Below are 13,007 nucleotides of genomic sequence, written 5' to 3'. Positions count from 1 at the left end.
TAGACCTCTTGGACCGGGACTACAACTCCCGTCGGGCCCCACGGCCGGACCAATGGCGGGCGCCGGAGCATGCGGGGCGAGGCGCCTGCGCGGCGGTTTGAGTAAGCAGCCGCGCGATTGGCTGCGGGGTCGGGCGGCCGCGCGGGGCCTGTGGGAAGCGGAGTGACGGAGCGAGCGGCTGTTGGAGGAAGGAGGTGGGGGCCGGGAGCGCAAATGGCGTTGAGATGGTTCAGGGCCCTGTTCAAACTCTAGCGCTGACCATTCACCGACGGAAGCGGCGGCGCAGGAGGCGACGGCGGCCCATCGGGGGCACGTAGCGGGCTCCGGTACCAGCTCCAGCGGCGGCGGCAGCCAGGGAGGCCTAGGCCCGGGTCCGGCCGGCGGCGCTCGAGGCGGGGAGGGAAGTTGCGGTGCCGCCGCTCCTCCCCCCCCTCCACCGGGTTTCCTATTTACAGAGAGCGGAGTCGCGGGTTCTGACGGTGGCGGAGCCCCTTGCCTCTCTTCGCTCACCAGCCGGCCCGGTTCTCCCGCGCGGGGCTCCGGCGCCCGCCCGTGGGCCGTTGGGAGCGGGAGAGGCGGAGGCGGCCCGAGGCTAAAGCACCCGCCAGGCGCCGAGGGTAAGTGAGGTCTCGGGCGGCTGCCTAGGCCCGGAGCTTGCCGAGGGTGGAGGAGGCAGGGGTCTGGGAGGGGGTGATGGAAGTCCTTCTATCTCACCCACCCGGGCTCTGAGGAAGTTGGACAGCGGAACGGTCTGAAGAACTCTTTTTCCTCTTTTCCCCTTTATTCTGAGTTTTTTCTGGGCGACGGCTGATTTACTTCCCTCCCCAGGCGCGGTCAAGTGTGTTGGTTTCAGGCCGAAATCTTTTGCTCTCTTTCCTCCGCCTCTGGCCGCCACTGAGGCCTTCCACTACCCTGGGGATTCGGTGGCAGAGGCTTCCGGGGCGTCGGAAGCAACATCCCTTTCCTGGGAGGTGGGGGTGGGGAGGAGAAAAGTTGCGTGAGCGTCTCTGGGGAGGGGGCCGCTTCTCCCCGCCACCTCCTAGCGCACCGCCGCCCCCAGGTGAGGATTTCTGGGTGGTGAGGTTTGGCCTTTCCGGCTTTCATTCCTTCAGGGAAGCCCCTAAGCCCGTGGAGATCTGAAAGACGCTGGATTTGGTTGGGGGTTAAGTGTGAGGACTTATTTATTCCAGCGCATTTCCCCGAAAATTCGACCAGCTTTGGGCTGAGGCAAAGGCCCAACGACCAAGAAGACTTAGTTGTGAATCATTCTTTCCTTTTTGGTAAGGTAATCTTTGGAGTTTGAAGCCTGAGCAAGATAGCCTGTGTTCTTAACTTAAATATACTTGAAATATGCCAATATTTCAAGTCAAATACGTCTATACACTTATTTTTGAATTTCTACATACTTTACACTCTAGTCTTACTTAGATAATACCATTACAATTGTCTGTCTAGTGACTTTAAAAAAAAAAGGGCATGGAAAACTATAAAGACCAGCAAAGGGGATATTATATAATGAACTCCCATGTAATTCATCTTTCAGACTCAACAGTTATTAAATCTTAACCAAATTTTTCTCATGTCTGCACTTTCCATTTCACAAACCTTAAAGTTGGAGAATCACTGACATTATTGCATCAGTATTTCAATATATATTTGTCGCAGGCATAGGTTCTTTAAAAAAAAGCATAATTTATCAGTTAAAATAATTAACTTCTTGCTATCAGGTATTCATCGGCAGACATTCAGCTTGTCACAGTGAGTGCTTTATGGTTCTAGGATCATTTTTACCTTGAGTTTTTTTGGTGTGGACCTAAAGTAGTCCAAGTCTAGGTTTTTGGTTTGGCCTTTAGTCAGCATTTTTAGGTAATTACCATGTTAGTGTATCCAAAACATTTTAGCTTTGTTGGTGTATATGTAAATGTAGGTCTGTAGATTAGGGCTGTACATTCAAGGTGGAATGAAAAGAAATGACTTATTTTGTGTTTCTTGTAGCTGCCAAATACACTTAGTTTTTTTAGGCTGTGCTTAACAAGAAAGACAGGATTCTTTAGTGTAAATCTACAGTAAGAGGGGAAATAGATATCCTTCAGGAAAAAGTTTTTTGACATCTTAGAAGATCTCCAGACAAATTAGAAACAGTTTTCTCTTAAAGTAGATGTGTATAATGACTAAATTAAGTGTTATTTTGTTCAATTAGAATTGGCTTCTAACCAAAATACGGGAGGGCAAATTCCTCTGCTGAATATGTAGGGATTCCCTATAAACTGGGAGGATTAAGTTAATAAAGGGAAACATAAACTAATAGATAAAAACATTCAAAAATATAGGTCAGAATATCATTCTGATTGTTGCAAATTTCAAGAGTATGAAGTTTTTTTTTAAGCCCTTAGGCAATTGTTCACCTTTTTTCCTGGTTGTATTTAATTTATTGATATTTAAACTTTAGAAGGTCAAAGTGTGAGTAATGGATAAGGACTGATAATGTTTAAAAAGTACCTTAACTTGTTTGACTCTCTATTTACTGTCCTGAAATTTTTTTTTTGCCCTAGTACTTAGCATGTAGATAAATCATTTTATCCTGTCTTAAATCAGAGAGGAAAGTAAAGACATTTTTTTTTTCTTTTAATAATCCTTGGTCCAGTCAGTGTAATATGCTGGAGTTAAGTAGCTTCAGAAAATGTAGTTCAGCAAATGAGCACAGCACTTTGAGGACAAGGGAGGGAGAATGAGCATGGTTTCTTGCACTAAGGGAAATGACCGAGTATGGAATATTTTTCAAGTCATAGTTTATATTATGTTAGACCAAAACTCAGGATCTTTGAGGTTGGATTAAAAGTAGCAGGTTCATTATGTGAGAAAATAGCACCAGTTTTCTGACTTTTCACCCCTCGTGTGAGTAAATGCTCTGAAATTTCAAAGAACTATATTTAGTCAGTTATTTGACATCTCTAAGATTCTGAAAAAAATTAACATTTTGTGCTTAATATTTTATATTAAGGGTAATTAGCCTATTCAGATTATTTTTTATGGTAAAATTGATAGAATAGTAAGTAGATTCATTTGAAACTTTTTTTTTTAAAAAGCGATGTTCCGTTATAAGTTGGTTAGTTGTTAGACTTTCTTGTTCTGAAAATAGCCTATGAATATGTACTTGTGAAAAAGATTGATATACATATATAGGATAAAAAATGAGCCTCTCTATACTCCCTCCCCTTATTTAACTTTTTAAAGATTTGTATCTTGAATGTGGAAAAGCTGTATGGGGAGAATCCCTATTTTCTTATTTTTGTATTCACTATTAACATTTGTTAAATATTTGATGATTATGTATTTTCTTACTTTTTTTTCTCACAGAGAATATGAAACAGGTGTCAAAATGACATCCAGATTTGGGAAAACATACAGTAGGAAAGGAGGAAATGGAAGTTCAAAGTTTGATGAAGTCTTTTCCAACAAACGGACCACGCTTAGCACAAAGTGGGGAGAAACCACATTTATGGCTAAATTAGGACAGAAGAGGCCCAATTTCAAACCAGATATCCAAGAAGTTCCGAAGAAACCTAAGATAGAAGAAGAAAATACTGGAGATCCTTTTGGATTTGATAGTGATGATGAATCTCTACCAGTTTCTTCAAAGAATTTAGCTAAAGGTTCCTCTTATACAGAATCTAGTGAAGCTGCTCAGTTGGAAGACGTCACTTCTGTACTTGAAGCTAATAGCAAAATTAGTCATGTGATGGGTGAAGACAGTGTTGTATCTGATAAATGCTTACGTTTGGAGGATACTTTGCTTGGGAAAGAGAAGAGCACAAACCGTGTCTTAGAAGATGATGCAAGCAGAAGTAGCTGTGCTAGGTTAATGACTTCAGGTAAGTTTTGGTTTTCTTCTTTTCTCTTCTTCATAATGATTTTCTTTATTCTGAGACAGGAGAGTTTTGTGTAATTTAGTCAAATGATTTTGACTTAGATTCGGAAATATTACACCTCTAAAATTTTCTTTCTGCCTTTATAATTAATGGGGACCAAAGATAATTTTGTAGAAGAGATTTAAGAAATTAAAGAAACCAATTAGGAGTTGAAATTTTACTTGGGAGTTTCCAGACTGTACATTTTGGGAATGATCTTTGATTTGTCCGTACTCCAGTTCTTGTTAAGAAACATCTCTTTTTGTTGTGTTAGGATTGCACAAAATCTCACTTCTATTACTGTGGAGGATTTGGATGGTTACTGATAATGAAAATGAGATAGGCATTTACAATAAGGTTAAAGTTTAGGGGTGTTAGACTTTCTTCCAAAACTAGAAAGATTAAAGAAGTGTTAAGTGGAAATGTAGAATTGAACTTGACTGCAATTTGAAATTAGTTGGGGGTTTGGTGCCAGTAGTAATTTGTATTAATAGATTTTCATCTACAAAACCAGTTGTAGTTTTAAAATGTTAGCCTGTAAATCTGGCATCTAGTGTTTATTCCTAAAACAATATATTTTACTCGTTTTTGTAATGGATTTGAGACTTAGAGTAATAAATGATAAAAAAGTGCAATTAAAAGACTGTAGAGCTTAGATTGGAGATGGCAAGGGAGATAGCTTGTGGACTCTATCAGTATAGGGCTGAGCAATAAGGCTCACACTTTGGTCTAAAGCAAACCTTAGTTCTTGACTTCTTGGAAAAATTCAGTGATAATAAAAGGTTACATAGTGTTCATATTTTAAAAAGATGTAAAGACAAAACTGCCTAGTTTTCTTGAGAGGAATTTGTCCTTTGGGGTCTTTCTATAAGGCACCGTCTTTCTATAAGGCACCTCAAATACTTTGCCTAGCATGGTTCCACAAAAAAATGCTGAACATTTTTCATTCTTTTTCACCCTTGGATGAGAGGATGAGCCAGCTGTTACTGTCATTCCCTTGATCTCCTGGTTAATTCTTATTTGGCTCTTCTTTTCCTTTGCCCACATTTCTCCTGAGCTATTGTTCATAACTTAAGGTTAGGTTCAATTTTTATTAAAAATGAGCAGAAAAGCAGTTTGCCAGATCAGCTCTTAAAATGTTTTCTAATCATAGAACCACTGAGCCAAAATTAACTAGAATTCAGCTCTCTTAGCTTCATAGATGAGATTCAAAGAGGTTAAGTAACAGTTCATTTTGGGTAGTGGCAAAATTGGAATGAGATTCATTTATTGATTTTTCCAAACTTTGACCACCTACTCTGTTTTCTCCACTGTGTTAGGCTCTGGAAATGCTATTCCATGCCAGTTATCTAGTGTTTCAGTCCTCAGTATGAGGCAGATAGGCTGGAGAGAGAAAGATGAGGATGGAGAAGTGGTGAAGTGGGTTAAGGTACACAGACACAAATTTCTCAAGCACCATGTTTGGAAAAAAGAAGGGCATCACTGGCAGGCAGAGGGTATCAATGGGGTAAATGTTTAGGTATGGGGGAACTGGAACTTGGAAGTGAAATATTCAGAGGCAGCAATTGCTTATGTAGTCTTGCTGTTGTTAAACCTACACGTGTGCAGACTGCCATTTGAAGTTGTTCGGTGAGAACTGGAAACAACTTTTTCTGTGAAAATGAGGTTTTAGCTTGCCAGTCTAATGTAGCTAAATTGTAGTTCTGGTGCTGATCCTTTGGACTGACTGGGAATCCAAACTCCATTATAACGGGTTTGTGAGGGGAAGGGGTATACTAAAGTACAGAAAATAGACGTTCAAGAACATCTTGCTCTTCTTCTTTCTTCACAAGGCAGCATTAGTTGGAAGGGAATGGTGTAGCAATGTGAATATTTACTTTCTCCTCTCCTGTGACCATCCAGAGCCACAGCACCCCTGGTAGCTTGCTGTAGGATAAGAAGGGAACTTTGAGGGAGTACTTCGAATTCTGATGGTCTTACCCTATCCCTAGCATGTAAAAGATAAACTTTTTATAAGTTTATGTTAATAAGTTCAGGGAATACTTCTGAACTTTATGACCTTTCTTTTTTGCCTTTAAAATTTGGGCATCTCTCTGTGCCTAGATTTTTTTTTTTACATTAGGTCTGTCAGTTTGTCATTGCTTTTACTAGTATTCTAAGCCTTCCGGTTTTAGTTGGAAGTTTAGAGATTCAGACCTAAGGTTTGGATAAAAGGGGTCTCTATAAATCTAAAGTAGTTCCAAAACTTTTTTTTGAATTAGAGATCTTTTGAGAATGATGAAATTTTGGACTTGAGATTAAGTGTACCCATTTAGGTCTCAGAAATTCTTTGGAGGTCATTTACAGGTATTTTATTTCTGTTAGGAATGTTATGATCATTCTGTTCGAAGTGCACAAGTTAGGTTCTTTAGTATCCTTCCAGTGGGATGTTCTTGCTCATTTATACCATTTTTTGATGCAGAATTATATCACATCAGTGAAAAGGACTTATCCAAGCTCAAGCTTATATCATTTTTCCTGGCCTTAAGTTTTAAAGTGGATCTCTTTGGAGGGTAGTATATGGTTAACTTTTAGGTATTACTAAAATTCTTTGTTTTAAATGTTTTATACCAGATAGTGCTTTTTAAGATTGTGGCTTATTTAAAGAGGAAATCCAGAGTGAGGTCATGATAGAATATAGTGGTTGCTGTTTTCCAAATGCTTGATGGGCAAGGGAACCCATCAGGATTACTACCCACGCAAGAGTACAAACTAAACGAGAACTGCAGGGAAGGATTGAGTTGCTAAAACATCCTAATCTTAATTAAAAAAAAACACACACTTTTAGTGTGGAACTTTTAGACACACAAAAATAGAACATTGAAAGAACCTCATGTGCCTGTTTTCTAGCTTCAGCAGTTGTCAATATATGGCAGATCTTGTTCCATCTATTGTATACACTGTTGTGTCTCCTGGATTATTTTAAAGCAGATTTAGGATATCTTACTTTATCTGTAGACACTTTAATTGCAGTTTTCATTAAAACCAGTGAAATCTCACACAAGTGTGAAACTTAAAAATGACTTAACAGGACCTAAAAACTTGGCCTTTTGAGAGATCTTGGCGTATTCTTATAAAGTTTGGCATCCAGAGCTCTGTGCATTAGGGGTAAAAGAAAGCTTCTCTTGCCTTTTATATACAGCTACTCCTATTTTCCATCTTTGTGTGTTCTGCTACAGGTTTTTAATCTGGGTTCTAGAATAAAGTGTGCAAAGACTTGTATTTCTACTTGGCACACTTTTCTTGCTAGCCAGCTGGGATTCAGTCTACATATCCTGCCAAATATTGAGATAACTATGGCATAGGCTCTTAATTTGCATGCCTGACTTTGTAGCCAATTTTTTTTTCCATTTGCTTAAAACTGTACTGAGTATTTGTATAAGTTAGAGGGCTGTTACTGTCAGGAAATTAGGAACTTTGATTTTAGAACTGAAGATCGTTTTTAGAAAGGGAAATGAATTGTTCTATTCCTGAAAGCTTAAAGTAGGCCAGGGACTTGTGACCTGAGAGGAGATTGTCATCTACTCATTGGATAAAGTACAGGTGATTAATGAGGATTAAGGAATTCTGCAAGTATAGCCTTGGTAAGAGTTACCTGCCTTCATTTAGATTTTGAATGTATTTGTCATATAGAATATACTTGTCATTCCTAAAATCAGCTTCTTGTAAGGGAAGAGGGTAAGATGCCTGTTGTTACTTTGTGCTAAGCCCTTTATATCAGTTGATCTTTAATCGCAACTATTTAAGGCAGGCTTTATTCCCGTTTTAGAGGAGGTAGAGCATATTTCAAAGAAGTTGAATAACTTGAAGATCTGAGAAACACTTAAAGTGTTCTTTTCATACAGTGCTGCTGTATTCTGATGTGAGTGAACTTAATTTGATCATATTTAAAGCTTTATATTTAAAATAACAGGCTGTCACTGTACGAGTTTTCTCTTGAACTTGGAAATAACTTGGACAAATAACAAATTATGTGTTACCTCTTGCCTCTGTTTAAATGATTTTCTTTTTAGTAAGAATCGTGGCCAAACCATTTATAAATACTGAAGAAAGCTGACCTTAATTTTTGCTAATAGGTACCCTCTGTTTGCTAATTTTTAAAAATTCTGTATGGAAATTTAACAATATGCAAGTTCTCAAAGAGACACTGTAATTTTTCAAGTAAATAGATTTGTTTTAAAGTAGAACTTTAGTTTCTTGTAAAAGATTTTCTTAGTGAAAGGAGGTTCAGTCTCAGGGTTTGAGTAATAACACAAGTGCAGATAATCACTAATATAGCTTGAATAGAAGTGAGTACACTGAGCACACAGTGAGCAGTGTGTACACAGTGGGAAATGAGCTTGGCATGTGTACACAACTTGTTAAAGATGTTTGAAGGAGAGAAGAAAAGGGGCAGCTAGAGATATATGAGGGGTTCTGGAAAGTTTGATTGCATGAGTCTTGAAGCATAGGATCCAAAGCCCAGAGGGGGAGAGTGATCTTGGGAGAAGGGATGCTGCATTTCTTGGCTGGGAGGAAAGGGGGGTGAAAATGTGAGTTTAATGGGAGGATGGAAGATAAGATTGTTTATGAACCAAAACTGCTCCCCCCCATCCTTTCTTTTTACAAAGTGACAAAGGAGGTCATCTCTGAAAGGGAGAAAGAAAAAAGGATGTGTGTGGTGGCTGGAGGGGAGAGGCAGGTGTTCAAAAAGCTTTTGGAGAAGGTGGAAAAGGAAGGAGCTGTTTAGAGAGAGTAGAATTTCTGGACATTATTGATGCCTTAGTTGAAGTTTGTTATCACCGAAAACTTAAGTGTGTTTTCCCCTCTCCTTTAGTAGGCCCTTTCAGCCAGAATCTGTACAAAATATAGAATATTGGCTAGAATAATGAGAATTATGCTGGATTGGCATTTTGTCTGACTAGATATGGAATGAACAGATAGAGAAGAAAGAGAATTTAGGTTATTGACCAAAGAGTAATTGAAATGATGAACTGTGCACTTTAAACTTGACTAACTGGACAGGGGTGGGTGGATAGGAAAAAGAGAAGAGAGGTCAGTATACTGAGAGTCTTAATAAAAGTTGAGACTAGGATTCCTGAGACAAGCAAGTTGGGTAGTTGGTAGTAATTATGGATTGTTTTATTCTGATATTTAAGAGTTGAAGCATTTTAGAATATGACAAGTTCCTGGATGAAATTGTGAACTGGTGACTAAGATCAAATGTAGAAGACTTGATGGGAGAATAAGGAGCTGGGAATTCAAGGGGTTAGAATTTGGTGGGATTCAGGGTGATAGCAGAAGTGGCATGGAAGGGGTAGATTATAGATCTTGTTTAAAACCCTTAAATGAAGAATAAGAGGTTGTTAGATGACAGGTAAGAGGAATATTATAGGGTGTCTAGATAGGTGGCACATGCCTCAAAGGAATGGACTTTTTAGAAGAGAGGGGATAGTAGTAGTTTCATAAAAGGCTCTGGAGAGCCAACATATGCGTAACTGCAAACCATCCTTCTCTGAGATACTGGAAGGGGCTGCAAGAGAAGTGGCATTCTTGGTCAGGTTTCAGTTAGGGTTTCCCTGGTGGCTCAGATGGTACAGTGTCTGCCTGCAATGCCGGAGACCTGGGTTCGATCCCTGGGTTGGGAAGATCCCCTGGAGAAGGAAATGGCAACCCACTCCAGTACTCTGCCTGGAAAATTCCATGGACAGAGGAGCTAGGTAGGCTACAGTCCATGGGGTTGCAAAGAGTCAGACACAACTGAGCGACTTCACTTCACTTATTTCAGTTAGGGCAAGGAAGTGGTAGAGGGCATGAGCCCCAGGTGTATGTGAATGTGCTGATCACTGAGGCTTGGATACTCTGGACTTAAAAGCTGTGGGGTGGTTGGGAGGCAGTGGGTTGTTGAATAGAAGATGGGAAAGAAGTATAGGTACATTTTGAGTGTTATAGTACAGGAGGAGGTAGATGGCAAGTTTGAATTTTGATTTATCAGTCAAGGTCCCAACTGGAAACATGGCATGCCCCAGTTAGGCTCTTAACAGATTTATTTTTATAATGGCTAATTAGAAAGGCGAGTAAGGAATGTTAGGGAAAGCCTAGCCTGGGTTAGCTGCACTGAAGCTCTTCTGTGGTGGGTCACTCTTCCCAACTCCAACCCTGGCATCTACTGATCAGTCTTCTGCCCCTGTAGCTTTGTTGTTTTTTCCAGTATTTCCTATACAAAGGGTCATTCAGTATGTAGCAATTTCAGCCTGGCTTTTCATTTAGCATAATACTTTTAAAGAGTATTCCATATTGTATGAATCAGTATTTTTATCATTGAGTAGTATTCCATTGTATGTGCCATAATCTATTCACTATTTGAAAGACATTTGAGTTTTCAGATTTTGGCGATTGTGAATGAAGTTGCTTCCAGTTCCATCTAGGTGTGGGTTGCTGATCATGAAAATATTAATCCTAAATTTAAATGGTTGCAAAGGATATAAAATTTCTGCAAAATAATAAAATAATTTCCTATAAATATTTGGATTTTATTATATTTATTTATATATTTTGATTTTTAAAAATATTATATTTATTTTCATTTGTTTTTTGGTTGCACCTGTGGCATGCAGGATCTTAGTTCCCCAGCCACGGATCCAACCTGTGACCCCTGCATTGGAAGCATGGAGTCACATTAAAAAAATGAGATGAAAAAAAAAATGAGAGGAAGTTTTTCTTTAATAACCAGAAGATTTACAGCACCCTTTTTCTTTTTTGAAATTGTATTTTTTCTTTTTTTGCCACGTGGCATGTGGGATCCTAGTTCCCTGACCAGGGATCAAACCTGACCCCTGTGCCTTGGAAGTGTAGCATCTTAACTGCTGGACTGCCAGGGAAATCCCTTGAAATTGTATTTCTGTGCCACTTCCCCTTTAGGATTTTACCCTAATGAACATGTCTGTTAATGGTCATCTCTTCATAATTTTGTAGTACAAAATACATATATTTTTTGTGTATTAGTTTGTGTGCTAAGTCACTTCAGTTGCATCTCACTCTTTGTGACCCTGTGGACCGTAGCCAACCAGGTTCTTTGGTCCGTGGGATTCTCCAGGCAAGAATACTGAAGTGGGTTGCTGTGCCCCACTCCAGGAGATCTTCACCTAGGGATGGAACTGCATCTCTTATGTCTCCTGCATTGGCAAGTGGCTTCTTTTTCACTAGCACCACTTGGGAAGCCCCATATATAAGTTTAAATGTAAACTTTTAAGAATTTTCTGTGATTCTAATGTTCAGAGTATTTGAAAGTTCTTCTAGATTGTTAACACCACAATTCTTAGTGTATAATTGATCAAATTAGTGTTAAATTGATTAATAGCATGACAGTGAAGTCGCTCAGTCGTGTCCAACTCTTTGCAACCCCATGGACTGTAGCCCACCAGGCTCCTCCATCCATGGGATTCTCCAGTCAAGAGTACTGGAGTGGGTTGCTGTTTCTTTCTCCAGATCTTCCTGACCTAGGGATCGAACCCGGGTCTCCTGCATTGTAGGCAGACACTTTACCATCTGAGCCACCAGGGAAGTCTAATAGTGTATAATTAGTCAACTGCATTTTAAAGGCAAAGTTCATTGGAAATGTACCTCTTAATGATATGGGTATTGCTGTTTTCCCTTATTTCATGTATATATGGATAAATATTATTGCTGGAATTAAGAAAAAGCTCTGACATCAGTCTGTTCCTATTTTTTAATACATGTAAATATGGAGGTACTACATTGATAATAAATAAGAGTGGAAAGATTTTTGCTATAGTAGTTTCTATTTGGAAAGCAATAAGTAATTAGAACCACCTGACATGCCGTGGATTTGTTTCCAGGACATTAGAGTAACTCAGGTATTAAGCATGGATGCCAGTAATGTATCATATTATTTCTTTACTGTCATGCCAGAGTAGGAGCAATATTCATAGTGAGATTAGGGAGAAGTGAGTGATATGCCATTATTTGTAATGCGGGAGAATAATTATTAATCCCAGGTGGGTTGGTACATCAGTTTTTAGACCACAGTGTATGAGAAAGGTGGGGATTTAGAAATGAATGTCCCTAAAACTTGGGATTCCCTAGTGGCTCAGTGGTAAAGAATCTGCCTGCCAATACGGGAGCCACTGGTTTGATCCCTGGGTTGGAAAGATTCCCTGGAGGAGGAAATGGCAACCCACTCCTGTATTCTTGCCTGGATCATCCCATGGACAGAGGAGCCTGGTGGGTTACAGTTCATGGGTTCTCAGAGTTGGACACAACTGAAGTGACTGAGCATACATGTATATAAGGAAGATGGGGATTTAGAAATGAATGTCCCTAAAATTTAGTTGTGCCTTTGTATGTTTTGGAATGCCTTTCCATAACTCCAGGAGTCTGTGTATATAGTTGGAAGAGTTAGTTTTCTGTGTGGCTCATTGGTTGAGGATTGACTTGGGTATGTGGGTGTGTTCCCTGTTCTTCTGCAAGGGTGGGCAGAAATAGGCAGCTTGAGCAGGAGGCCATGGGAACAAACAAGCTTCTTGGCGTGTGGGTGGGCAATGGCAGTGGGCCATACGGTTCTCCATAGGCAGCTGTTGATAGGGAATGAGAATTGAGTTGGACTGTTGTGTGTAGTGGGCCCAGCCGAATGGTTCTTTTGGAGTTGTTTTATCTTTAACATTACATATAGACTTTGTGTTTGATAGGTATGTTTTATAAATAATTAAAAAATTATAAAATATAATTGAAATTACCACTTGAAATACTTAGCATTTTTTTCAAATACTTTTTACCTTCCAAATCTTTGAGTAAAACTGATCCACTGAGGAAGATGTGCCATATTTTTCCTGTGACTTCTTAGGTGCCCCTTATAAATAGCCACACACCTTTGTTGACAGTGAAAAATCAGTTTCCATTCATAGAAGCATGCTGTTGACAGTTTCTTATGTATATTTTCATAATCTTTAATATGCACAGCATGTAAATCTATATATCCCTAAACATACAAGTGCATAAATGACAGTGTGGTATGTACGTGTGTATACTGTGTATGTATGTGTGTACAGAAAAGTCATTAAG

General features: G+C 39.5%; 1 protein-coding gene across 3 annotated transcripts in view; it reads left to right on the top strand.

Annotated features, from left to right (window-relative positions):
• The first annotated feature begins 484 nt into the window (after positions 1-484).
• Positions 485-13,007, top strand: part of WAPL (WAPL cohesin release factor) — a 72,900-nt gene continuing 60,377 nt past the window's right edge. For 2 of the 3 annotated variants that reach the window (XM_043925288.1, XM_043925286.1), the window contains exons 1-2: positions 485-617; positions 3,358-3,872. In XM_043925288.1, coding sequence (XP_043781223.1) covers positions 3,380-3,872 — 493 coding nt within the window. In that variant the 5' untranslated portion in view covers positions 485-617; positions 3,358-3,379. Of the gene's footprint in view, positions 618-1,099; positions 1,281-3,357; positions 3,873-13,007 lie in introns of those variants that run through there. The other variant, XM_043925287.1, reaches the window with a different exon arrangement.

Source organism: Cervus elaphus, chromosome 15 (assembly GCF_910594005.1).
Source record: "Cervus elaphus chromosome 15, mCerEla1.1, whole genome shotgun sequence".
In the NCBI taxonomy this organism is placed as follows: Eukaryota; Metazoa; Chordata; class Mammalia; order Artiodactyla; family Cervidae; genus Cervus; species Cervus elaphus.
The sequence above is the reverse complement of the archived record's forward strand: the minus strand, read 5'-3'. Positions and strand labels throughout refer to the sequence as shown.